This window comes from Dermacentor variabilis, chromosome 2 (genome assembly GCF_050947875.1).
Source record: "Dermacentor variabilis isolate Ectoservices chromosome 2, ASM5094787v1, whole genome shotgun sequence".
NCBI classification, from domain to species: domain Eukaryota; kingdom Metazoa; phylum Arthropoda; class Arachnida; order Ixodida; family Ixodidae; genus Dermacentor; species Dermacentor variabilis.
In genome coordinates, this window is record NC_134569.1 from 206562552 (window position 1) to 206588985 (window position 26434).

General features: G+C 46.1%; 1 protein-coding gene across 1 annotated transcript in view; it reads left to right on the top strand.

Annotated features, from left to right (window-relative positions):
• The window catches only part of LOC142570647 (neprilysin-1-like), a 116253-nt gene that overhangs the window by 25770 nt on the left and 64049 nt on the right, over positions 1 to 26434 (top strand). Inside the window, exons 4-11 of the mRNA XM_075679008.1 lie at positions 11 to 70; positions 3557 to 3724; positions 7093 to 7152; positions 8442 to 8632; positions 17472 to 17648; positions 18233 to 18316; positions 18388 to 18497; positions 24949 to 25177. Coding sequence (XP_075535123.1) covers positions 11 to 70; positions 3557 to 3724; positions 7093 to 7152; positions 8442 to 8632; positions 17472 to 17648; positions 18233 to 18316; positions 18388 to 18497; positions 24949 to 25177 — 1079 coding nt within the window. The remainder of the gene's footprint in view (positions 1 to 10; positions 71 to 3556; positions 3725 to 7092; positions 7153 to 8441; positions 8633 to 17471; positions 17649 to 18232; positions 18317 to 18387; positions 18498 to 24948; positions 25178 to 26434) is intronic.

The following is a 26434-nucleotide window of genomic DNA, read 5'->3' on the forward strand; positions in this document are numbered from 1 at the left end:
GTCTCCTCAGCAAAGAAGCCACACAGCGGGGATCAAGTGATGTGCAACAGCTCGTTCTGCCTACACGAAGGTAAGTTTTGCATCGAAACCTTTGCGAGATTCCGCCTGCTCGTCGTGAATGGCCCCTGCCCTACAGCTGCAAAGCTGCGGCCCCGCTCCGATGCGTCCTCCAGCATTCAACTCGGACGCTTGGAGCATGGAAACGCGACGATAAAACGAACATGAGGGACACGTGTCCCGTAGCTCACAGCTGCGTTTAAGATTAGGGAAGGGTAATCAGCGCCATTGCGCTGAAATGCGCAGCACGCGCACGGCCTTTAGCGTGTGTTGTTTACTTTATTTTCACTGCATCCTCCACCGATGTTATAAGAATGTGTAATCGCTGAAGTTTTGTCACGTAGGCTACGTAACGTTCTGAAAATTTATGGCGCGCGTTTGTAACATGGGAATTACGTGCGAGCGTGTGGAACGAGCTCACGCAGGTCGAAGTCTAATTGTTGGGTATTTATAGGCCCTTTTTATCCGTGCTGGGGCAGTATTATTTTCATAATCCCAAATAATATTCTGGTCATACATTTTGGACAAGCAAGTTGGCCAATCAAAACTAAGAGTGTTGTCCCATAGTGTATGCATGTTCTTGATGCGTTCAGATATAAGGAACGCGCCATGCGTCGAGCTCATATAGCTAGCTTTCTTGCTGTACTTAGCAGTGAAATTCATTTGCCGAATATTCTAACTGCAAACTGGTGCCTGCAGGAGACTTCTATATGCAGAGTGTCCCGCCTGACTTGTGCCGAAATTTAAAAACGTGCACGTGCCACGTAGCTAGCCAAACCACGGCAATGTTGTTTGCCGCCGCTTAGAGCAAGTCGGGCTCCTTTGTCTGGTATTTGGCCAAATTACATCATGAATTAACGTCCCAAATATTATCAAAGTAAGGCCATCACCAAAAATTCTCGATCAATCCTCCTGTCGCTCTATACGTGCAGCATAAAAGGTTTTTTTTTTTTTTCCAACGCCTACAAGATGCCCGCGAAAACTGCCACGCGACTAATCACGCCACACTTTCGCGTTTTGCGGACTCTCTTTAGCGCTTGGGAAAAAAAAAAACTTTTATGGCTACTTTGTGTAGCCGCCCGCAGGAGGCGACACAAGTTTATGCTAGCACCGTCGCGGGAATGGAGTGCATTCCCATACACGAAGGCAGTTTCGCAATTTTTTTCCTTAAAATCTAAGCAACCAGCTGCGCCAAGTGATACGTTGAACGACGTAGACTCCCAATTTCAATTTCCCTGCGAAATTTGAGCCCCATCATGCCAGTGGTAAGCGTAAACTCTTTTTTCGAACATATTAAGCGAAATATGGTACGGTCCCGTACAGTCGGATCGGAAATGATCAGTTCTCCTTTGGCAGAGGGAGGGCATCAAATTTTGCATCACCATCTACTCCTAAAGGCGGTGTGTCAAAACATCTAAAGGGTGTTTCGCCCAACTTCATCCAAACATTAAAAATATGAAAATGCCACGTGGCTGCATCGAACCAAGGTTCTTTGCAGGCGATTGGAGACGTTCACGCTATTTTTTTTTTTTGCATTCCGCCTAGTTACATAATTAGTCCTAATTAACTATTCAACTTGTCAGATATTATGATTACACGAAAAGTGTCAAAGAGAAAATCATAGAGCAACATGAAAAACTCCCGATACAGGTTTGTGTTGCTCGATACGTGCTACACAAGTGTTCTTGCGAGCGTGAAAGAAGCCCGCGAATAGACGCAACATGCCTCGGGCGGCCAGTCGTGCGGCAATTTGAAACACGTTAATAGTGAATAGTTAATACGTAGATAGTTTGAACTACTCTCAGCGCAAACTTTCAGCCCGAAATCTTTGCTTCTCTTAAAGCGGAGGTTGAGTGCACATCTCCAACCAGAGGGCGTTTTCGCGACTACCAGGCTACATTGCCCATTTATTAAGCGCACCGCGTCGTTGATTTTCTTTTCATGCGCACCTAGTAGCATACGCGTTGCAAACGTGAATTAGTCTATCCGCGAGAGCTGACTTTATGTTGAGCTAATGTGTTGTATACGACTTATGCTGTGCTTTGGTTTTCTTATACTTATTTGTGGTCACTTTCCGTTTTATTGTGCTTGGTGGGATCCCTTTCTTGTTGTATTTTCTACACTTATGGGAAATCAGAATGTTCCGATGTGTTTCACGTGATTTCTGTTGTCAATTGTTTTTGTGCATTTACGTCTCCTGAGTGTACGACGTTTCCGTTCTTGTTACCTTTCTTTAGTAGTGCTGACTCCTAATTTCAATTTTCGCACATATTTGTTCTGTGTGAAAAGGAGTAGCCAGCGCTGCATAAAGGCGTCAACATTCCTAAAAGAAAAGAAATTATCGAGTTCCACGTGCCAAAACCACTATGAGACATGCACTAATGGGGGACTGCACCTGGGTTTCCTTGAGGTGCACTTTAAGCAAAGTAGACGAGCGTTCTTGATTTTGCCCTCCCCCCCCCCCCCCCCTCCATCGAAATGCCACCGCAGCTGCCGGAATCCCACCCGTGACCTGGAACTCAGCAGTGCAACGCCAATAGTCAGTGGCCCTTCGCAGCTTGTAGCTTCGAAATATCGTGTGTTGAAGAAATGCGCTCTGCACTACGTGGATGGCATTTTCTGTTTCTTGCGTGCAACGCCACAAATAATGTATAGGATTCTTTCCCGTTCTTGTTTGTTCTTAAAAGAAGGTTATGAGAGAACACGCTAACCACTAATATGTTGAACGAGGAAGCGGTTTTCCTCGCTTTTTGCAAAGGAAAAAGTGACGCGTTATAGGACATCGCGCAGTATCAATAGGCAGTGTTAGGATAGCGTTTAGCAGCAAGCGCAAGGAGTTAGCGTCGAGTGCCCGCACAGCGCATGCGTTGTACGTAAACGGTGTTGGATCTCTTACGTACGCAAGCTATTTTCGGGATTTCGCGTCGAACGCTAACGCGCGCAAGGGGAGCCTTACGTGCGGCAACATGACGGTGCGCCAGTCGAAGTGAGAGCCGCCTGCTTCGGATCTATATCCAGTCGTCGGCCTGCACTATTCGGCTCATTCGTTCCCCTCGAATGCTCGTACTTGTTTAGATCTGTGTGATGACGCTTCGACAACGTCGTACAAGTTACTAGTGGGCGTTATTTTCGAGGTATGTTCTCGATTAGCGGCGCATTAGGCTTAACGAGAGGGGTTGCTCATGTTTGCTCATCTCTGCTGTAACAGCGTCTGGATAGTACCAAAGCCTGTACTAGCCTTCGTGTCTAGATGGCGCCGTGTATGTTTGCGTTCTAGTTAGCGCTTTGCTCCGTACCGCCATTCTAAAAGACTAGTTTGTGCCGCGCAGTGCGGCCTTTTTTAGCGTTAACGTTGTGTCGCACGCTAACACAAGCGCTTTACGCTATACTAACTGTCTATAGTGAAACGCGCTGCCGATGACGGGCTACCTTTGACCCTATCGTAGCACTGTCTTAAAGACAGCCCTACCAAGCGCGAACCTTTTCATTTTCTTCGCAGCGACTCGTCTGTCTGCGATCTTTCGTCGCAACCTTGACCCCTGCGACGACTTCTACGCGTTCGTCTGCCAGGACTGGCTAGTAACATCCGGTGGCCAGGAAGAGTACCAGGACGTGGACGACGCACTCTCTGGAACCATCGAAGAGCTGGCAAAGGGTCTTCTCGAAGGTGGGAGAAGTGTGTCGCTTTTTCACTGACAGTGCATATCAAGAGTGACTGTATACAAGCGCGATGCCTGCGCTGGCTACTGTTGCCGCTTCCAGAACGCTTGTGACAGTTTTCGCAGATAATTCTTTAAGCTGCCATGCAGGTTAGGTGAGGACATAAGAACACAAACACCCAGCCAACGGGCGCCACTGGAAAATTGAAACCAAATAGAACGGTTTGACTTTTCAAAGTTACCCAGGGATCATAGAAGACACTCCGGATTGATTTTTGATGACCTGGAACCCTTTTACGTGAACCAGAATCATAGTACGCAAGCGGTTTGCGTTCATTCAGCACCCATCAGAATACTGCTGCCGTGACATGGAGTCGAACGCGTAACCTTGTGCTTACCGGCAGAGCGCCACATCCACTGAACCACCGTGGTTGGTTTAACAGAGCGTTTATGCATTGCACGGCGACACGGACCGATACGCAAATAACAGGTATAGGCAGTATGCGTCTTCTTTCCGTGCGCCCAGTGCGGTGGCTGAGAAGCTGGCGTGTGCCTGTGCTAAGCAAGACGTCGCCGGTTCGCGTCCCAACCGCGGAAGTCGAATTTACATCACGGCGACGTGCGAACGTTCTCGCAGATTTGGCTGAAGGCTCACGTTAAAGAGCGTCAGGAGGCCAATTAGTCATACGACCTCAGATATGGCGCATAGCATAGCCTCAGCGTTTTTTTCAAACGTGAAACCCCACGAATCTATTATCCTCCTGTGCAGATCAAACGAGAGATATGAGCCGACTTGCGTGCGTTAGAGGGCGTTGAGGTAGGAAAGGCTGTCGTAACATTCGCATTCAGTCTGTAATTGAATATCCGCTTCTATGCCGAATTCAGGAGAAGCACGAAACGTGAAGAAGCCTACATCCATTCGATACAGACGCAGTCGGGCACGTAGCCGACGAAAGGCTTTGACGCGTATGTGAAGCCACCAAGGGCCTCTTCAATAGCTTCCCTGACACGGTTGCCGAAAGTGAACACGACGAAAGGAAAAACATGTTACGCTTAACGGAGTTACCAATGATTATTAATTCGTTCGGCAACTCAAGAGAACTGGCGCGCACAAATTCATCACACATTGCCCATAGGTTCCCGTGTGCAATGTAAAAAAAAGAAAAAGGAAGAGAAAAATACTTGCACCAATTAATCAAAGAAAGCTGACAGCACTTGCCAATTTTACGGACAGTGCTTCGAAAGCCCTGCTTTAAATCAGGATCGGAAGACTTCCACCGCGAAGGAGTAGTATAAGGGAGACCTTAACATTGTTTTTTCGTTCTTATTACTGACGTTTACCGGAGCATGCGCCGTAGAAATTCTATTTTTCTCGGTTTCGCTCGGCAATCTTTATCGCTGCCCGACGAACATGTCACAAAACAAGGTTTTTTGTGCAACGATGCAACGCTAAAAATGATGAATCTCTAGGTCTCTGTTGCAGGTTTTGTGCCTACGCAAACGCAGAACGTCTTTTTAGGCGAAGTGAAATTTAACATTTCGAATTCGAAGACTTAAAGAAGGAAGGTGTTCTGAATTAAATTGCTCCGGAGCATGTTGTGACAACAAGGTTAGCATTCACGCTTGCAAAAAGAATTAACGCTGAACTTTTTTTAGCAATGTGACAATTGGTGTAATGAGTCTTCTTGTAGCTTACTACCTTCTAGGATTGATGATTGCAAAAATTAACAGCATCGAATAGGTGGAGGTCCGCGTAGGAAAACTGCAGCAAGCCGACACGAAGCACTAGCTAGATAGGATCAGTGCGTGGGGCAAATTAAAATATATTTTGTTACCTCAGTGTCCCCCTTTGCCAGAATCTCCACAAATTTATCATACGAGAATATCAAGTCTCGTATGAGCAAGGACACTGATACAGCGCTGTATCCGGGCCCCCGCTCTTGTTAGATTTAGAGCACAGCTCTTCGGCGCCCGTTCCTGTGGTGAGCGCGGCGTCCCTCGGCATAACCGAGCGAATGATGAAAGCGAACGCGGAGCGCAGCGGGAGGTGAAAGACGGCGATCGCGAAGAGAGCGCGAGGAAGAAACCACAGGAGGAGAGTATGGCGCAAGCGTGAGAAGAAAAATGTAGTCCCGCGCAAGACTGGCTCTGCGGCGACGACGGCTATGAGATGGCGCCACAGTAGCGCTCGTCGTCTGTTCACCGGTGATGCCACCAATTCCATATATGGATACAAAGCATTGCATGAGTGGAGCCGTGCGCACGCGCTGCCTCTCGCGATCTCCCGATTAGTGAGGCAATCGAGCCGCACCTCGCTCCGTTTGCAACGTGCTGTACGAGATATTGTCTGCGCCAGCCAATATATCGCGAAATAAGAACACATATAGAGCTGCGCTCAAATTTCGCATTCTGGAATATCGTAATCGTTGGTGAATTTTTCGCAGCGTAGTTCGAGCGTTTAACCATTTTCGTGGATCGATCCGGAAGATTGTGCAGTTTAACACAACCGTAGAAAGCACACGTTGGTACATCACCGCTGTGCGGTGGTACTGGTAGTAGCGGTGCCACCGTGCCGTATATACCGCACGGTGGCATGGTGTTAGGGGAATGGCTTCGCATTCTTCTCTCGCGAGAGCTATTGCTTTGAGACGCTCTTCGTTTGAGGAGCTGCACCCCTGCGGTCAAAGATGCTGCACGCCGCAAAATAATTTATGCCATTATTAGCGAATAACGGTGTAAATTAGTTTACCGTGCACGGGGTTCTAAACTGGTCTTTGAGGAAATGGTGCTCGATGCACCGGTTGGCTCCCGCGTGCTGGTAAGGCATGGTGGTAAAAGGAGTCCCACCCTTAAAACAGCGGCAACTTAGAAGCGCTACGCGCTAAAGGTGCTACATAGTGCCCAATAACCACTCCTCAAAGCACGCTAAACTCATTATTGGGTGGCAATATTTCGCGATGTTTTTTTGCATGATGATCGCTTTCCAACTAGTTCACCTGTTTGTTCTACTGCACCTTTTAAATGCATAAACATGTGGTTGCGCTTCTTTTAGAAGTGTGTGGATGTGCGCACTGTTGCCATCCCGTAACCATGGCCACCCATGAAAACCTGCAGGTAACCTGTGGCTCCAGCTTGCACGATTTTAAGCGCAACCAGAAGTCGTATGCCACGTCTTCCCCCGGAGACGTTGCACGGTGGATAGCATGCTCGTTCGTCTGCACTCAGAAGACGATTCGCCTTGCCAGAAAGCAGTAGAGCTTTCTTGTCACTTTGCTGCGTCAGCGAATTCAAAGAACAACAATTGTCCCGTAAATCACGGAAGCGGTGGCGACACGGACAAAGGTCGCAACAACTATACTTTTATATTGTTTTACAGCCGGACCGTCGTCAACAATGGCTCCACTGTTGCGACTTTACGAAGCTTGCATGCAAGACGGTACGTGGCTCTCTCTTCTTGTATGTGTATGTCGTGGTGGTTGAGTTGCTCTGGCGTTGCGCCGCTCAGCATGCAGTCACTGGCTCGATTACTGGCCTCGGCGACCGCATTCCGACGGGACGGAATGCAGAAACGCTCGTGCGACCGTGTTTTCGGTGCATGTCGAAGAACCCCAGGGGGTCAAAACTAATTCGGAGCGCAGCACTTTTGCGTTCCCCGTTGCCAAATGTACGGCTTCTGTATGTTAGGCCACACAGAATAGTTCTGTTGCGTTACATAAACTCCGCAGCGGGGTAACAAATATTCTGTCTATATAATTGTTTAGCTATCGCAGCACACAGCAAGAAAGGGATGTTACCGTAAGCTTGGAATTTTTCGTCGCACGTTTACGGAAGGCGATCACAAAAGAACTCATCAAATTTCTATGGGTCCAGCAAACGATATAAACTGCCGTAAAAATAATCTGTAGCCAAGTATGTGACGCCCCCTCGTCGGCCCGCCAGGCTCGGTGGCCTGCCAGGCTCGGTAGGCAACATTGGTCACCGCACCCAATAAACACCGACGAGCACAGCTGCTCGGTGGTCAATCATCGTTCGTCACCACCACGCTGCAGGTCGTCTGTCTAACGGAGGGTGCCTCGAGCCCTCCCTCGTGCACGAACCCGAGCGGATCGAGACATAATCTAATAATCTGTGGTTTCTCGACCGTCTCTGCAAGAATATCTTATTTTACGTATTAGCCCTAAAATAATTCCCATTGTATTCTCCATATGTGCTCCCCAGAAGAAAAAATGAACGCTCAAAAGACTGTTAATCTTGCTGAAACGTTTGTGCAGTGCGTGACCTTTAGTATGCACAGAAATCAGTTTAATTTATTCCTCTTCTGGGGACAAAAAATATTGTTTCAAGCGTCAGCAGTGCATTAGAACGATGAAAACAGAGCTGTTGTATAATGTATGTGTGCTCTACAGGAAATCAACCACAAATGTTAATGAAGCTAAGGATAGGGCGCATTCCCCAATTCTGCTTGACGTAGCCGTCTTTTCTTTACAAACAGTTCCGCCATTTGCTCACGGCTTCGAAATTGTTAAGTTGGCAATTCGAAATACTACAGCAGTGCACTTAAATCACGAGTACATTTTGTCATCTGCTTCCAACCAGACCGAGAAGTACAAGAACTTACACGTACGAGGAGATTTCGTCATTTTCTTGCTGTAATAACTTCGGCTTCCACTGCCGTTTTTAAAAATATACATTCACTCATAGGAATCCTTTTCTTGCCTACCTCAGCCTCAGCAAGCGGCGCTGACTTGCGTGAAACGCTGGCATCGTTTGGACTGGACACCACCAAGGTCGATGACCCGTCGCCTGAAGACGTGTTGGTGGCAGCAGCGAACGTGCTTCTCGGGCTTGGGATCGCACCGCTTTTGTCAATTGTCTTGCAACCGAATCCTCAAGTCAAGGGTGCCACGATATTAGCGGTAAAAACAATAATTGATCTTCACGGAATTGTAGTGCCTGATGTCTAAGTGTGCAGAATGGGTGAACAAAATTTAGTGACCATGCATATAATAATAGCTAGTGTCTCGTTCGTTTGGTGATGATACATAAGCCCAATAAAATCGCATCTTGTGTTTGGAACGCTTGAGTGCAGTTTGGGATAGTCAAAGCAGGGCGAGATTGTTCGAGGAGCAGGAGAATATCTCGCCCGAGTCACGGTACATCGCCGTGCCCTTTTTTTCTCCTAGCGTTATCAGCGGTTTACATCAGCAATGTGACAAGCATTGCTCGGCTGATTGTTGTGTTTGATACAATTTGCATTGCATGCCCGAGGGCTTGAGTTTGCACTTATCACCTATACCACTGACCCAGCTCACAGCTTACGAAGATCTTTGTTTGTTGGTTTGATAGGAAATTCGCAGATTGAATTCCGGTAATATATGTTTAAAGTGAACAATGAGATTACATTAGTACAGGTTTCAACGCTCGCGAACGAAGCAAATTCATCAGTCACCTTCTCGAAATTCACTTTAACAACTGACAACGGAAAAAGAAAAATTATAAGACTACTCAGATTTGTAAAATGCCTTCTATACAGCATGTTTGAGAAGCACGCTATCTTCCTCAATATGGTCCTTTCCAATTCACATTATGCACTGTTCGCCTGAGGTTCTGTGAAAATCTTTCTATCATAGCGCTCACGCAGGCAGGATGCTTCAATATCATTTTCACTACATTAAACGTCAATTCTTCCGGCTTTGACAAGTTTGCTAGTATCCGTAGAGATCCGGAGATCTGACAAAGAAATAAAATGCTGCTTGACAACTCTAGCCTCTACGTCCAGCACACCGGGTACAGTGTCATATGCTCATTGGCGTATGCATACAATCTCCACCACGCACTCGATCACCAGGCCATTTCGCACCACAGGTGATGGGACGCGTTGACAGCTGCACATGCACATTTTTTCGATAACGTCCATCACTATAGTGAACGTCAACGCTTTTCTCCGTGTATGTCTGCAACGCCAAACGCAGTTTTCCACTTATTTCCTTAAGCTATGATTTCGGGTTGTGCTAACTGGCAGTCAAGAAGTATTTTGCCCATACTGACTATTATGAATTGGCCGAGGATCAGACGGGTGACTCGACATAAAGAATCGCACTTCGAATCCTAGCGTTCTTGAAAAGTGTTTGATGTGACAAAAAGATTAATCGACACATCTTTCTCTTCGCCATGTCACTCAAGCACTCCTGCGCACCACGTTTGGCGCTTTCCGCTGTACGGTTACTACGGTGACCTTGGATTACAGTCGCAACGCGATCAAGTCCTCCACTCCACATAAGCAGCTGTCGCTGTCAAGAAATATATGTCACACGTCTTTGCAGAAGCACGAGGCACACACTTCGTGAGAGAAAAAAAAGGTACCGTTTAACGATAGCCCTGTCATTGCTTTATTTAATTCATTGATGTTTTAAATCAATGCCTCCACTACGGCATGCCTCATAATCAGAAAGTGGTTTTGGCGTGTACAACCCCATAATTTAATCTATGCCTCATTTTCTGCGATTGCGCATCTGCTTTGTCGGCTTCCTGCCGAATAACGTGGGCCGACTCTTGAAGCAGTGCAATAGTAAACGGGGTTGATCTAGGAGATGGGCATGTTCTAAGGTGCGCTGATCCTGGAGGCAGTGTAATTTCCGTTTGCGTGGATCACATGGGTCACGTGGTGGAGGTTTCTGCGCCTTTCTGATTTGCCAGGCAAGCACGTCATCGCTGTGCTGCAAACGACATTGCACAATACGAACATTGCTATGCAATTCTCGGGACATGCTTTTCGATGTCCGGTGTGCTAAATCCAAATATCAGTATTTTCACGGCTGAAGCGTACGCGATACTTTCAGCGGGGAAGCATATAAATCTAAATAAGGCTGTCATACTCACAGACTCATTAAGTGTTGTAAGAGCCCTAATGAGCTTCCAAAGGCACAAGAGATCCGTCCTTAATGAACTATACATCTTGTTGTGCTCAGCATATATGCACAACCAAAGCATTGTCCTATGTGGGATACCTGGCCACAGAAGCATGAAAGGCAATGGAGCTGCTGAGGAAAACGCTACGTTAGTTCCTTTTAGTGAGGCAGACGTAAATAAATCCATACCAGCTACAGACCTTAAGCCCTTCTTACGCCATAAGTTGAGGAAATATTGGCGGGCTCAGTGGGACATTGGAAGTATTGAACAAGCTACACATTATTAAGCCAAAACTAGGGAACTGGATATCTGACATCTGACAGAACAGCAAGAGACAAGGAAGTACTTCTTCGTAGTTTAACAATAGGGCACATTTGCGGCACTCACTCGATCGTTCCTTCTAACTGGAAGTGATCCTCCGACATGTACAAAGTGTGGCAGTATATAGCCTTACTATGACTTTCTTGAACGCCTTGAAACAGAAGCAGAAAAGGAGAAAAGTACTTCCATTCCGCATATAGTCAATCGGTGACCTTTACACCCCACCCTGCATTTCTCCTATGCCAGGAACCTCTTTTTGATTTTAAAACAGCATTGCAATTTTTAGCAGAAACCGGCACATTGAAAGTCATTTGGCCAAGATATCTGTAGCACGACCTCTCCTTGGAGGCTGTAAATGCGATACAAGTACATCTGTAAGCACGTACGTGCCTACCAGTCCTTGCGCCGAAGGCTACCTGAGGTACTAGTGCTGCTGTCACCAGCATGTCATACGAAGTATTCTCCATCGCAAACCTTTTATGATCATAGCGTACATCACAAACCATGGTCATTATTTAATATATATATATTCTAAGTATTTAACATGAACCGAGTTCATTGCTTATTTTGTACAGTTGTGAAAACTCTGCTCCAGTAGCTGATATAATCGTCCACTTAATGATAAAACACTTTGACTCTGACACACAAATAAATTTGTTGTCCATAGTGAATACTATCTGGGAAATGGAATACATTCCATTAGCATGGAAAGAGACTGTTGTAGTCCCTGTCTTGAAACAGGGTATGCATTCATCTTCTGTTTCAAGTTGCTGCCCTATAGCCCTAACAAGCTGGGTCTGTGAGCTATTTGGAAAAGTGATCAATTGCCGGCTTTATTATTGTTACACTTCCTCGAATCAAACAAATTGCTTTGTCCAGATCATTGTGGATTTAGAGAGGGCCGATCAACAAGTGACCACCTCTTAAGGATTGAGGCGTACATTCGTGGAGCTTTTGTCCACAAGCATTTGTCTCTGTCGGTGTTTCTTGATATTGGCCTCGAGCTCCACCGTTGGAAAAGCAGGCGCCACCGTCGGTGTGACGTGCTATTAGGGATCACGCTGACATAGCGGCCGCGTCGGCTGCTTAGGGAGCGCCGAAGCGAGCTGAAAACGAGAGTTTAAATTCCCTCGTACGCTGCGGTCCTCATTTAGTGGCGAGATTTTCCCGCTTCGAGTGTCTCCTTTACAACGCTTGAAATCACTACAATAGGTAGTGGCTGCTTTGAAGGCGCGCAACATGGTAGGCTGCTGCTCGGTGCCGCAGTGCCGGACGTACGTAACGGAGCCCGGTGTCAGCCTTATTCACACGTAGCCACAGGACAAGAAGCTGCGTGAAGCTTGGCTTGCGAAACATAAAACCGGCAAACAGTCATCGGCTACAACTTGGGTATGCAGCAAGCACAGACGCGAGGAAGATTTCTGCTACGGCGCCGGGTCTGCGATGTTCGGAAAACGCGCACTGAGACGCTCGCCCGAGTCCACTGCCAGACTAATGTCATGACGGTTTGGTCTATGAACTTGTCGATGCTATAGATACTGGCAAGCTCACTCGAGTAGAAAGGGAGCGGTAGGAAGCACATTAATAACAAGCATGGCATATAGGGATGTTTGTGTTAGGCATTAATGCACTGGATTACAAAAAAGAAGCAGCGGGAAATCGCGCGCCGAGAACACCGATAAACATACAGTGCGACGCAACTCGAGAAATAATATTGAAACGTCCAAGAATTTAGAAAAAAAAAAAGATTGAATCGTCGCGACGACACATCAGAGTCCACGGTGTAGGCGTCGAAGTCTCTGCAATGAAATTATTTTTGAACAGCTCTGATAGCGCCCACGCAACAATGGTTTTGTATACTGTCAAATGCTCATATTCTGCGGCCTAACGCTCATGGCACGGTGCAAAAACGCGCACGCGGCGAGAGTGAAACAGTGCGCTGACAAGCATGCAGACGCGCAGTCTGTCGCTGCGAATCTGTTCGATCTCTGCACTGAGGCTTCAATCTATTACGCTCCATTTAGTTGTACAAACACTATAAGAACATATCTCACATAGTTTGCTCTCAGCGTTTACCTACCTTTCACGCAAGAAGCCGGTTCGGGAGACTCCATCGCGGCGACCGCGCGCAGTGGCGTTCACTGTGCGTATTCGGTAAAGAGATAGCGTCTGTAAACGATTCTGTGCTTTCAATTTGCCCAAGATTATTATTTAGACAGTAAAGAACTTCTCTCGTTTCGAAAGTACTTACAGAAATGTCCGGGAAAGCTCGCGCGTCGTGTTTTCAGTGAGCGCTGACAGCAAAACCTATGAGGAGCGCGCCGCGTGATCCCTCATACTATGCCAGCGAGGCGCTTCCGATAGATGGCGACTCCGTAACTCCTCGCCGCCAATATAAAAGGCTTATGACACCACCTGGCGCTACGAGATTTGGGAGACCTCTCGGAAATGTGTATACGTGGCTACATACTTAATGTAATGGAAAGTTATTTATCCAACCGCGCCTGTTATGTTGGAATTGGCAATGCGCTGTCCGGGCCATGTATCCAGCAGACTGGTATACCACAAGGTAGCGTACTTAGTTGCACCCTTTTTATTGTAAAAATTAATTTGTTGCGTTCATTTATTCCGCAAGTATGTTTTATTCCACTTATGTTGATGACGTGCAGATATAATGCAAATCCTGTAACATTGCGATCTGCGAACGACAGGCTCAATTTGGCCTGAGCCAAATGTCGAGATGGGCACAGGAAAATGGGGATTTAAGCTAAATCCATCGAAAAGATCCTGCGTCCTTTTTATTTAGGAAATAGTGGTTTGGGTCCCAGACCCCCATATTCAACAGCATGGTCAAAACTTGCCTGCAGCCAAAGAACACTGATTTCTAGTCATAATTTTAGACGCGAAATTAACCTTTATTCCGTACATGAAATACCTAAATAAGAAATACCTAAAAGCCTTAGGGATTCTGAAGATCCTGTCACACACAGCGTGGGGTAGTGACAAGAAGTGCCTCGTGAACCTTTACAAAACCCTCGTACGAACACGTTTAGATTACGGGGCTATTGTGTATCAATCGGCTACTCCTAACGCCTTGAAGATGATTAATCTTGCCTATCACCTAGGTGACCTCACGGCGACTGGTGCCTACAGGACAAGTCCTGTAGGGATTTTGTGCGTAGAAGCTAACGAGTCGTCGCTCCATCTTCAGAGGTTGCACTCCAGCTTCATGTGCTTTCTGAAAGTGAACGAAAACCGCGAATATCCCTCTTATGTAACCGTAAGAGATATGACATCTGCAACACTGTTTATTATTCGACTTGCCGTTAGAGGCCCATTCTCACGGCCCGTAAAAAACTTAGCGAGGAAATGGATGCTTCACTTGAGCATAGCCTGATGGCCCCAGCGAAGCCATTGCCACCGTGGCAGTGGCAGCTCCTAGGACATGATACATCGTTTGTAGAAGCGACAGAACACACTCCAGAGGCACATATTCGAATGCATTTCAGAGAACTTAAGTCCAAGTACTCGTACACACAATTTTACACTGACACTTCTAAGTCACACGCCGGCGTGTTTTATGCAGCAGTGAGTCCATTTTTCTCTCATCCGATGTCCTGCACCTGGAAACAAGTATCTTTAGCACTGAGGCCTATGTACAATTGTCGGCTGTACGTATAAGAAAATTAAAACATCGAATAATCATATTTACACACTCTTTAAGCGTCGTAAAAGCCTTAATGTCACTGCGTAAACAGGAAAAATGTTCGCAGTGATCTTTTTGCAGTTGTTTTCACAGCGTTTACGTTTAACCAGCATATCATATTTTTGTTTCACTTATTACATACTGCAGGCCCTTGACGGGCCCAAGCACGGTAGGCAAGAAAAGGAAAGCACAACTGTGCAGAAAGATAGGCAATAGAAAGAACACATACATATTTCAACTAGGTTACTCAATGTGAATATTTAGCCCATTTTTTTAGTCTGTTACAGTCGGTTATAGTTCTAGGAAGAAAAATCCGAGAACACCTAAGCACTTCTTATGAGTTGTGAATGCAAAGCATTCATATCCAATGGAGAGCGGTCCTTCCAGCTATGAAAACCTCGCGGACAAGCAAACGCGTTGAGACGATTTGCCAACGCCTTCCAGATAGCGCAAGGCCGGTGCAATTCGATCAGTGACGTCACGCTGGTTTAGTTCAATGGGTAGGTGCTCGGCTTCTGAGCGTGGGGTCGTAGGTTCGAAACTCACTACCGCCACGTTTTACGCGCAAGCGTAAGTCCCGTCCGCGACATCGGCGAAATTATGTTTGTTGCCGAGAGGGAAACGAGCGCCGGTGGAGGAAGGCGCCTGGAGGTGGGGAAGAAAATCGACGCGTTCGCGTCCTTTCCGTCTGTGCTTCGACACCGCGGTGCTCGCTGTGCATGTTCACGGCGTCGTATCCTTGCACGTGTTGCAACATACGCTTTCCCTGTGACGCACCAGGCGTTGAACCGTCTAAATAAATGTGGCGTTCGCGCCATTCCCGTTTGTGTTTCGACGCCGCGGTGCTCGTTGTGCATGCATGTTCGCGGGGTCCATGCGCTTGCGCGTAACCCGCGTCCACGAAGTGGAACGTCACTTTTTTCTAAATTCCAATTTGTTCTATATATATATATATATATATATATATATATATATATATATATATATATATATATCAGTTTCCTCATAGCAATTACCGAGGCGAGGTTAGAACACAGGCGAGATCTTTCGCGGACGAGGAACGCACGGGCTTCCGAGAGCGAGAGAGTATTTTGAGCAAATTGATCTGACGGCTTTTCTCTGTACTCGTTCATTTCTGTTAATACTGTCGTCAGTGTACGGGTCTCAAACAAAACATGCATATTCAAATGCGGGTTTCATCATAACTGATTAGAGCAGGGAAGGGCGTTGTGTACCTTGTGTCTTATTAAACATAGTTTTTGAAAGGCCGACGTGCATAGTTTATCAATCTACATGCTCCAAGATAGGTTATTAGTGACAATAACTCCCAAATATTTGTGACTTGAAACGTCTTGTAAGAGAGAATAACCGAGAGTGCAAGTGTTAAGATATAATTTTTTTTTACACTTGACACGAAGGAGGAGAGCTTTTCCCGCGTTAATAACCATTCCCCATGTTTTGCACCAACCGAGTATATTGTTGAGGGAAGTGTCAAGTTCAACTTGATCGTCGCTAGTACAGATCTCTCGGTACAAAACACAGTCGTCAGCAAATAAACGTATGCTAGTAGGACAGACTACAGTTGTTGCAATATCGTTAATATATAACAAGAACAGTAGAGCAGCCAGGACACTCGCCTGAGGTACCCCAGACGTGAATGGAAGACAGTCCGAGTGTTACCCATCCATTTACACAAACTGTTTTCTGTTCGTTAAGTATGCTGCGATCCATGATAATAATGTTTCTGTGAAGCCAAAATTTCTGAGCTTATATATTAAGCGGTCGTGAGGTACAAGGTCGAAGGCTTTGCTAAAATTTGGGACCATCACGTATGATGTTGATAACAGTGGCTAGATAGATATGTATCTATCTTGCTATTTTTTTTCAAGATGTGATGCTAGTGTGTGCACAATTGCGATTAACTAGGCGACTGTTGAATGACCTTTTCTGATCCGTGCTGAAATTTTGTCAGGGAGGAATGCTCGTCCAGGAATTCATTAACCTTATTTGATATATATGCTCCAATATTTTACAGCATAACGATAACAATGAAATAAGGGGCTGAAACGAATAATAAGCTTCACGTCATTAGGCCACAGTTAGGTTCGTGGAATTACATATCGAAAACATAATGCCCCGGAAAGGCGGTGGTCCCGGGTTCGAGTGCCGGACCAGGACGAATTTTTCTTCAATTCTGAGGCTTTTCTTTCGAGGAAACCGAATGGGTTTTCTTTGTATCAATTGCTGCGAACGGGTGGATGTCTGGTTTTCCCTTTATAAATGACATATTTTAGTACATCATACCATTCTTTCTTTATGTATGTATCTTTCATGTTTATAGCACCCATCATTAGCCGTAGTTGGCATAAGCTTACTACATATGCATTTTACGCACTTTAGGCGACTGTTTCTGGCTCCTTTACAGTCACGTCACATTTACCTCTCGTAATTAATTGCTCCGTTGACAAATGATTAACACTGGCCTGGCGCTTTTCGCTCCTACTTGGCCATTGCGTCACAAAGCACAACATATCATACTCGCCCGGATCTGTTATTTAAACTACTTGAGCAAAAAAAAAAAAAAAAAAACACTGATCGAAAAGAGGACTTCGTTTATTCAAGCATAACATTGCGTCTTTCTGTCATCTTGTTTCGTCTTTTGTTGTCGTGTATTTTAATTTTGTTCTTGCGTCGTATATTTTATCGCAAAGCATTTACCTAATCAGGCCTGTCTTGCACGGCCATTAGTGCAGCACCGAAAGTTTTGTCCCTTCCACGCGAGAAGTATTTCTGTTAACAGTCGCTTTCTTATTCGACAGCTCGACGAAGCCGACGTGCTGCTTGGTCGCGATGAAGCCTCCGAAAGCGACAACATAGACAAGCTCACGAATCTCGCTTGCAAGTTTTTTGAGACCGTGAGTGCTGTCGCCGGAGAGGGCAGCAACAGTACGGATGCGTGCGCTTCCGTGGCCCTTGTGGCAGTCGAGATGGCCAAGGTGTGTAGTTTCTCCACTTTCTACAATATCGTTAATGTAAGAGCGATTACACTGGGGAGACGTATGAAAATACTTTGTATTGCAAAGCACACGGGGCAACCTCTTTGATGTGGCTTTCTGGCATGATAAAAAAGCACCACCTTTTGCGGCGACTAAAACGTGGAACTGTGACGCCCTGATGACGTTGCACCACTGAAAGCCACCGACAACCTAGACAGCATATCATTGTTGCACATATTTCTGATGCTCGTCAATGTGCTGCGTCTTCAGGCATTCAAGTTTTCTGCAACGGCTTAATGCCTGCACTAGAGGTGGAGAGCTGCATATCATACAGCGTTTTCTGTTAGTTCGAGCATAGTTAAAATAGTTACACTACATTAGCGTAGCTATTGTTACATGAATATGTAACAGCATTGTAGCATTGGTGGAAGTGTCAAATGCCGATGAGAGTCCGAAGAAATTTTAAGAAAGAGTGCAGTAGTGATTGGGGGGGGGGGGGTGCCGGTACGTCGTGGATATCGTGTGAGCGTTTTGGACAATTAGGATATTGTGCTACACTAAACTAAAACTATATTTCTGCGCAGTCTTCGTCACGAGAGGAACCCTTAATCGACCTAATGCAGAATTTCAGCTTGCAGTCCGTGACGGCACTCTTCGCGTTTCAAACGGTAACGCAATGGTTGCATTCCAGACGCTGTTGCGACTAGATTACCTGAAGCTTGTGCAAACTTTATTGCAGATGATATCCAGAGTTGCAAAGTCCGAAGGCAAATTGCGAAATGACACAATGTTGGCTGTGAAGAATCCAGCGCAGGTTGAGATTGTGAAGTCTCTTCTCTCATCAAAAGCGTGAGTGAGGACATCGTGTTCCCAGTGGCACCTGTCTCTAGAATGCAGAGCTTTAAGGATGCAGTTTTAGTCATATTATCAATGAAAAAATGCATCTTCATGTAAGTGAACTTCAAAATTACATGCTTCCACAAATATCTTTAGTTGCAAGATTGAACAACATTCGAGAAAGATAACTTTTTGTCTCGGTAAGAAAATCATATGACTGCAACCTAAAGAAAGCTTACACCATTTGGAGCTTACATTATACCGAAACAATATTCGTCATTTGCGTTCCTTACGTTCAAATTTCAAATATGCGTCAACTGCATATACGTAGACAAACATTTTGTATTACCGGTCTTAAGGGGCAACGGCTGATTTTCCTGCATACTTCTTTCGGCACGTTTTTCCTACAATTTAATTTCTCTGCGAGAAAATATCACAAAATTAGAAATACGCAGAGAGCAGATATGGTAAAAGTCCAGACTTAGTTCACCATTTCGCAACGTTGTAACGTTCTTTTTTCTTTTTTTAACAATTTCACCACGTCGCGACCCTAAAGACACCATTTGTAGAAGTGTCTATAGGAGATGATAACTTGCTCAGAATTCTTTCTTTACTGTGTTTTAATTGCTCATATGCGTGTTTCTTATCATTTTAAAGCTATTTACCACATTCGACATAACCAACTATGACAGAATTACTTTCAGTTTGAAAAAAAATAATAGGTCAGAAACCATCTTTGATGATTACCGATGTATGCGAAGCATTTCTGAAAGGGTCATGAGAGTAGCTTGTTGGGCTAGTTGGTACATGGTTATACTAGAAGAATGCCAGCAAACTTGAAAGTAGAAAAAAATCGAGAAGCAGACATAGACAAAGCGACAGGAAGGGGGCTGGACTAAAAACTGAACTTCATCCATGAAAACGACGTCCCCCAAGTCCGTGCCGAACATGCACAAGGCACAGTATAACAAAGACACGGTCCACTCCTTATTTACACACGTCTACACTTATCAAGAAATAAAAGCTCTTTCTTTGTTAGGAACACAGATGGCGCTCTCACACACTTCTAGGGACCAAGTTTATAGATGCGATAGGCTTCAATGAACTCTCTTTACTGCTGAGTCTTAGCGTTCCCCAAGATTGAAACGTCACTGAAGATGGTATTACACCCGCACTCCTTACAATGCAGCGGTAGATTACCTCCTGTGCCTGTGGACATTAGATTCACATGCTCACGCATTCGATCATTCACACAGCGACCGGTTCGCCCTATGTAATCTCTACCACACATTAAATAAATGCTGTAGACTACACGTGTTTCACACGTAGGGTGCTTCAAGGCATGCTTGGTATTGCACGCACTCTTTCGCAAACTGTGCTGCGCGACCCTCATGCAAAGTTTTGCAAGCTTACAAGGCGCAGAAAAAATCAATCTGACGTCGTTTCTTGCCGCAACCTTTTTCAATCTGTGTGAAATGCCATGTACATACGGCAAACCACCAAGTTCTTTTTTGTTTGGTCTCGCACTTCGCGATCGCCTCTGCTTTTCATTTCCAAACGCTTGTACACCGATTCAGCCACTGCAGTGATTAAAGACTTTGGAGAGCCTGCCGCGAACAGTCTCCTCTCTTGCTGAGCGGCACTGTCTTGCATTAGACGCGTACAACTCTTTTCCACCGCATTCTACAAGCACAAAAAGGCTGCGCCACGCTTGACCAGTGTACAGTGAGCGGATTGGTACGGTAGCAACGACTCTTTAGTTCTTGGATTGCAAGCCCGACAAATGTGACCTTGAGTATGAAAGGTTAGAGTCAAATCTAAAAACCTGATGGAATTTTCTTGTGGTGCTTCGTAGGTGAAAGTAAGATGTCGAGAGCAATGCTGAAAAGCTGATAAGATACTACAAATTATGTCATTGAGACATTCACTTCGTCCGATATTTAAGAGCACAAAGAAATCATCAATATACCTAAACACACGGGCAACACGGCAATCGGTAATGGCGCCTGAAAGTGACTTGTCGAATTTCGCTAAGAAAATACCGCACAGTACCGCAGCAACACTTGACCCTATACATATACCATTCTTCTGTAAGAACACCTTGCCATTGAATTTAACAAAAGTTGCCGACAAGTAAAAAAGTAACAGTTCCATAAAACTCTCAGTCGAGAGGCCACAACTACCTTGAAAAGAAGTCTCTCCTTGGCATTCGATAGCTTCCCGCACTGCCACAAAAAGTTCTTCATGTGGAATAGAATAATACAGTTCTTTAATGTCCACAGAAAAGGCCGTGTTCGCTGTTAGAACTCTCGATCTCAAGGTGTTGATCACTACGTTTGAACTTTCAGTGCCAAAAGGGTCCTGAGTAGCAAGTGCATTCAAGGAACGTTGCAAGAGCCTTCCAACAGGCGTCTGCCATGAGGCTTCTTCTGTCACTATGGTTCTCATAGGGCAGTCAGGCTCGTGCGTTTTCACCGTGAAAAATGCGGAAAGCACATCACCATTACTCTTCTTAATAGTCTTTTCTAACAACTCCAGGTTAAGCCTCTTTAGCAGCTCCAAAGCACTTTCTTTTTCACTTTTTTTGTTTTACGCGCACTACATAGAAGTTTTTGTTCAGAGCTTCTTTGGCTTTCTTAGTGAACGAAGTATTCGGGAGGACAACAAACCCTCCTTCCTTATCGGACTGCAGAATTCTAAGGTCATGGTCAATGAGGAAACGTACAACAGGCCGCATGAGCTTTTCCGAGGGACCACGAGAAGGTCCTGAATTCTGAAGTTTTCAATGTCTTCTGATAGGCGCCTTTCCTTCTCCTCGGAAGGCACTCTTCGTGATATCTCTCGGACAGTGGCTGGTGACCACTCAAGCTTTGTGTTCCTCCCCAAGAAAGAGTCTTTATTTCTTGATAAGTGTAGACGTGTGAAGATAAGGTGTTGACCGTGTTTTTGTTATGCAGTGCCTTCGGCATGCTCGGCACGGACTTGGGGGACGTCGTTTTCATGAATGAACTTCAGTTGTTAGTCCAGCCATGTTCCTGCCGCTTTGTCTATGTCTGCTTCTGGATTTTTTCTTCTTTCAAGTTTGCTTGCATTCTCCTAGTATTTCTGAAAGGCATAGACGATGTAAATGCGTGGTCAAACTTTTGTTTTTGAGTGTTATTCTTAAGCGCTTTCTTTGGTGCTTGTTCAGCCGCATGGATGCTACCCACTATAGATAGAAATGGCTTATGCGTAAGGAAGTACAAGGCGCACTCGCAAGTGGCTAGATCGACCCTTCTGGCGAGCACATAGTTGATGACACTGCCACGCCGCGTAGTGGGCACTTGGTTCGTGTTAAGTTCGTATTAGAAGCGGCAACCCTTCTCTTACCGTTTCGTTTGAAATAACCCCGGTGAGTGCAATTCCGTCTCGTGTGGCCGCATATGACGCTCAAGAACGAGGAAGGCTTCTCGTGACGAAGTAGCGTAACGGTCCATGGGATGGTGGCGCCGGCCTGAATGGTGACGATGGTATGACGACGGTGTGACGACGATTACATGACCACCATCGGAAGACGACGCTGGTGTGACGACGCCGGTATCACGATGACGACCCAATGCAAACATGATGCCGATGCGGAGTGTTGCCGATGGTACGACGATCGTGTGGCGAAGGGAATGATTGAGATGGAATGACGACGACGGCATAACGACAATGGAATGACGATGCTAAAATGTCAGCAATGATATGACGACAACCGCGTGTCGACATGGCGTGACGACAAAAAAAATGACGAAGATGGAATTACGACGATGATGTGACGAAAAGGGTATGAAGACAATAGGCTGATGGCAGTGCAATCGCTATATGACAAAACGACGATGGTGAAATGACCATGACGACATTGAAGGCAACTTTGTGATGACAACGCGACTTCGACAATGGAAGAACTACAATAGAATGCTGACGATGGTACGACGACGATATGACAACACTGTGGCAGCAACAGAAGAAAAACGACGGAAAGGTGATGATGGCCTGAAAAAGAAAATTCAGGGACACCTAAGCACTTCTTATGAGTTGTGAATGCGAAAGCATTAATGTCGAATTGAACGCTGCTGAGCGGTCCTTCGGCTTATGAACTCTCGCGGGCAAGCTAGCACGTTGAACCGCTTGGCCAACGCCTCCTAGGTAGTACAAGCCCAGTGTACTTCGATCCGTGACGTCATGCTAGTTGCCCGACGGCCATAGAAGCTAATGGAGAAGTTCCTAAGCAAGCCGCAGTGATTTTGATGTAACCGCTTTCGTCACGCAGGGCGTGGTAATGGAGATTTCGATCCAAGCAGCAGGCTCTCATAAAACATAGTGCGCGGGCCTATGACCTAGCAGACGCTGGTTTATCCCAATGGATAAAACACTCGGCTTGTGAGCGTGGGGTCGTAGGTTCGGATCTCACCACCGCCAACTTTCTTCATTCCGGATTAATTCTTTTTTTTAGGCAGTACTTCCTTTATAGCAATTACCAAGGAGAAGTTGGAACGGAGGCGAGCGCTCGTGTGGACAAGGAACACGCGCATAAGACAGGCTTCCGACAGCGAGGGTGACGTGGCATTGCGGTTGATGCCTTTCTCGCCTCACACAATACGTGGCACGGAAGCGGCTGTTCCCTTTTGCCCGCTCTGCTCCTTCGAGGCGCACGGGACGCGGCATCTCAGCCAATGGGAATTTACGTGCCGTTTGGCTGCTCCAGACGACAGGTGCCGATGGCTTTTTCGCTCAATGGGTCACTTAATGCTTTCGCATAAAAAAAGTTGTTACAGTGTCACGAAGGCAATGAAGCAACCACGACAGAATGGCAACGATGGCATGTTAGTGTTGGGGCTCCCGTCCGCGCTCATGTGCATTACCTGCCTCGGCTAGCTGCCCTAATTCGCATTATATCGGGTGTGAGCTTGCACTGTGTCCGGTACCGGCCAGCGGGGCCGCCTTAATTCGCTCCATATCCGGTGTTTGTTTGCACTTTGTCCGACACTAGCCAATCGGGCCTCCTTAATTCGCGCTGTAACCACATTTTGAGACTAGATCATCTCCCGGATCGGCCCACGTTTTTTTTTTACGAGACAAAACGTCATAAAAGACGTTATCGCGTCCTTGAGCGTGACCTTGCACTCATCTTGGCTCCGAATGTGCACAGAAATGCTTCGCATTTAAAATTCCGGTGAATGATTTCTTATGGTTCGAAACTATGACTGCGCTAAAAGGTGACTCTCACTTAACCATATTTAACTTCACTTGCGTTTTTCTCTTCGCTTCTTGTTTTGCGTTAACGTTTCTTCCTTCCCTTCAACGTGCACTACAAGCTACAATGTTAAAGAACGTGCTGCGCTAGTGAGTCAACGTTGTAAATGAAAACATGAAGAACAACCCACGAATTTCTGAAGCGGTGTCTGATGTAAAGATTGTACATTGCCAAGGAAAGTAGCTTTGATACAACGTTCCTGTATATCTCAGTGATAATCCTTTTGGTATGTCCTAATTTAGTAGTAGTGACAGATGGCGCATATATCCCTCTCGAGGTAACATATAGGGGCGAGTAATGTATGTTAGTCTATATGTCTTTCGGGGACTTTTACCTGGGCAATTTACTGGCCAGTTGCATCACTGACGAAGTCCCCAAAAATGTCACGAGGACTCCAAAAAGGCATGCTTTTCATTACGATGACTAAAAACTCGCTAAATGTAGAGTTTCTTGCTTAGTTATCAACAGTCCATTTTTGCAAAGCTTGTTGATAAGCTAATTGGTTCACGACTTAAAAACAAAGGTTGTGGCACTAAGCAGACGAGGACCAAGTGAAACACAAACGACATATGCGGGTCTCGGTGCATGTCGTTTGTGTCTCGCTTCGTCCTCGTATACTTCTCCCCTCGGACTATACTTATATTTCCGCCGTCTAAGCAATAAACTTCTTTGTTATTGTGCGCGCTGCTCTGTCAGCTTCTTCATTTCTTCAAAGTTCTGCGCAGTTAAAATTATTTTTCCGTGCCTGATGTAACTGTCAACAATGCCCGATACGGTCATCGCTTCTCTCTTCTCGCTTCATTATTTAGCTGCACACCCTAGATGGCAAGAACAGAAGTCTCACGGAGTGTGGCAGGGTCGTTTGTAATAAGCTGTGAGCGTCATAAAAAGAATATGACGCAGGTGAGGCATATTAGGACTGTCTTGGGAATGGTCACTGGTGCAGGAGTGAACCAAATGAGGCTCAGACGATGAGAGATTTTTCCTTGTCTCTCATCACAAAAATTATTTACGTCGATGTTTCCTTTGAAATCTACGAAAGCCTATGTGCACCCAGACCAAACTGGCACTGCGTTCGTGCATGGTATTACGCTTTCCTTTCGGTTAGACATTTGTTAAGCAATTTGGCGTGTTCATAAATAATAAGCAGCACACATTTCGCTGCGCCCTTTTCCAATCAACCAGAGAATCGCTGTTCCACTACTTGGGCCTGCACTTGACAATCTACGTGTCTCCGTTTCTGGAAGACGGACAGTCCTTCGTGGAAGCGAACTCTTTCCTTCTCTCGGGTCGCACTCGATCCCAGCCAAAGTGGAGGCTCTGCGTGCGCCTAGTGGACCGCATTCTGCCAACCTTGCTCATCGTCTCCTTCGAGCAGTACATGAACAGGTCGAATACCTTCTCGGAACTCATGGTACGTGAAAGAGCTCAGCAGAACTTGTTCCTGAGCTAATTGCGGTTCGTACTCAAATCAATAAACATTTAGGGTTGGCAAGAGGGACTCCGGCAAGTTTACAGGAGGAGCGCTACTTAGTGATAACGTAACGTAGGTACGGAGCGAATACTACGCTGCTAACTTAATGCAGCACTAAGTATAGCTTTCGTATATATACTCTCACTTTTCGTGCATCGATCTGGTTATCGTTATAGTCATTGCTTTAAGTAGAAGAGGCTGTGTAAGCTTGGTGAAATTTTATAGGTTGCGCGTTCCCACATGTTATATAGAAAAACTTTCGCGGCTACATACCCGATGGTCGCAGGCATGAGCTCCAGGTTTCATACTTTATTTGGAGTAAATAGTGACTTCGTTTCGTTTTACTTGAGAAAAAAGAACATTCTGAGGCTTGACGTGCAAACATCACACGAGGCACACAGCAGTGGGGGAGTCCGGATTAATTTTGACGATCTGGAGTTGTTCAACGTGCACCTAAATCCAAATACACGCATTGCATTTCGGCCCCATCGAGTTGCGGCCGCCGCGTCAGTCATCGAACCCGCTAGCTCGAGCTGAGCAGCGCGATGCGGAGCCACTAAGCTACCGGGGCGGGTGATTTCACCTAAAATATGTCCGCCCGTCTAGGGGTGCAAGACTGAGAAAGCGGTGTTTGGGATCGCACCGCTTGCGCGATCGGTTTGTTGGGAACTCGGCGCTGACGCCCGTGGTTGTACCTGGGTCGCAAGCCCCAAGGGTAGCGTTGGCCTGGCGGCCTGGGGTACAACTGGAAGCATCCGGAGGTCCCGGCAAAGCATGAGTCGACTGGTAACAACAAAACAACTTGTTTATTTTAACATCGCAAAGAGTTGGCGGTCAGGTTGACCGAAGTAGAGAGACGGGAGAGCACTTTACTCAACAGAAGAAATCGGAGCCCTCCTTTTGGCGTCCGGGGGCAGCTGTCTTTATACTCTCGCAGTTGAGGGCAAGAAGGAACCCCTCAATAGACGAGCACGTGAACGTACAATGTCGTAGCGCTGTCGTAGCACAATGTCGTAGCACAATGTCGTAGCACACTGTCGTAGCGCTGTCGTAGCACAATGTCGTAGCACAATGTCGTAGCACACTGTCGTAGCGCTGCCGGTCGGGCACAATGACTGTAATGAGAGGGTGATCCTTTGCGGTCGCATCGCCGCAGTCGCGCCTGGAAACACCTGGCGGGGAGCGTTGCGGCGACGA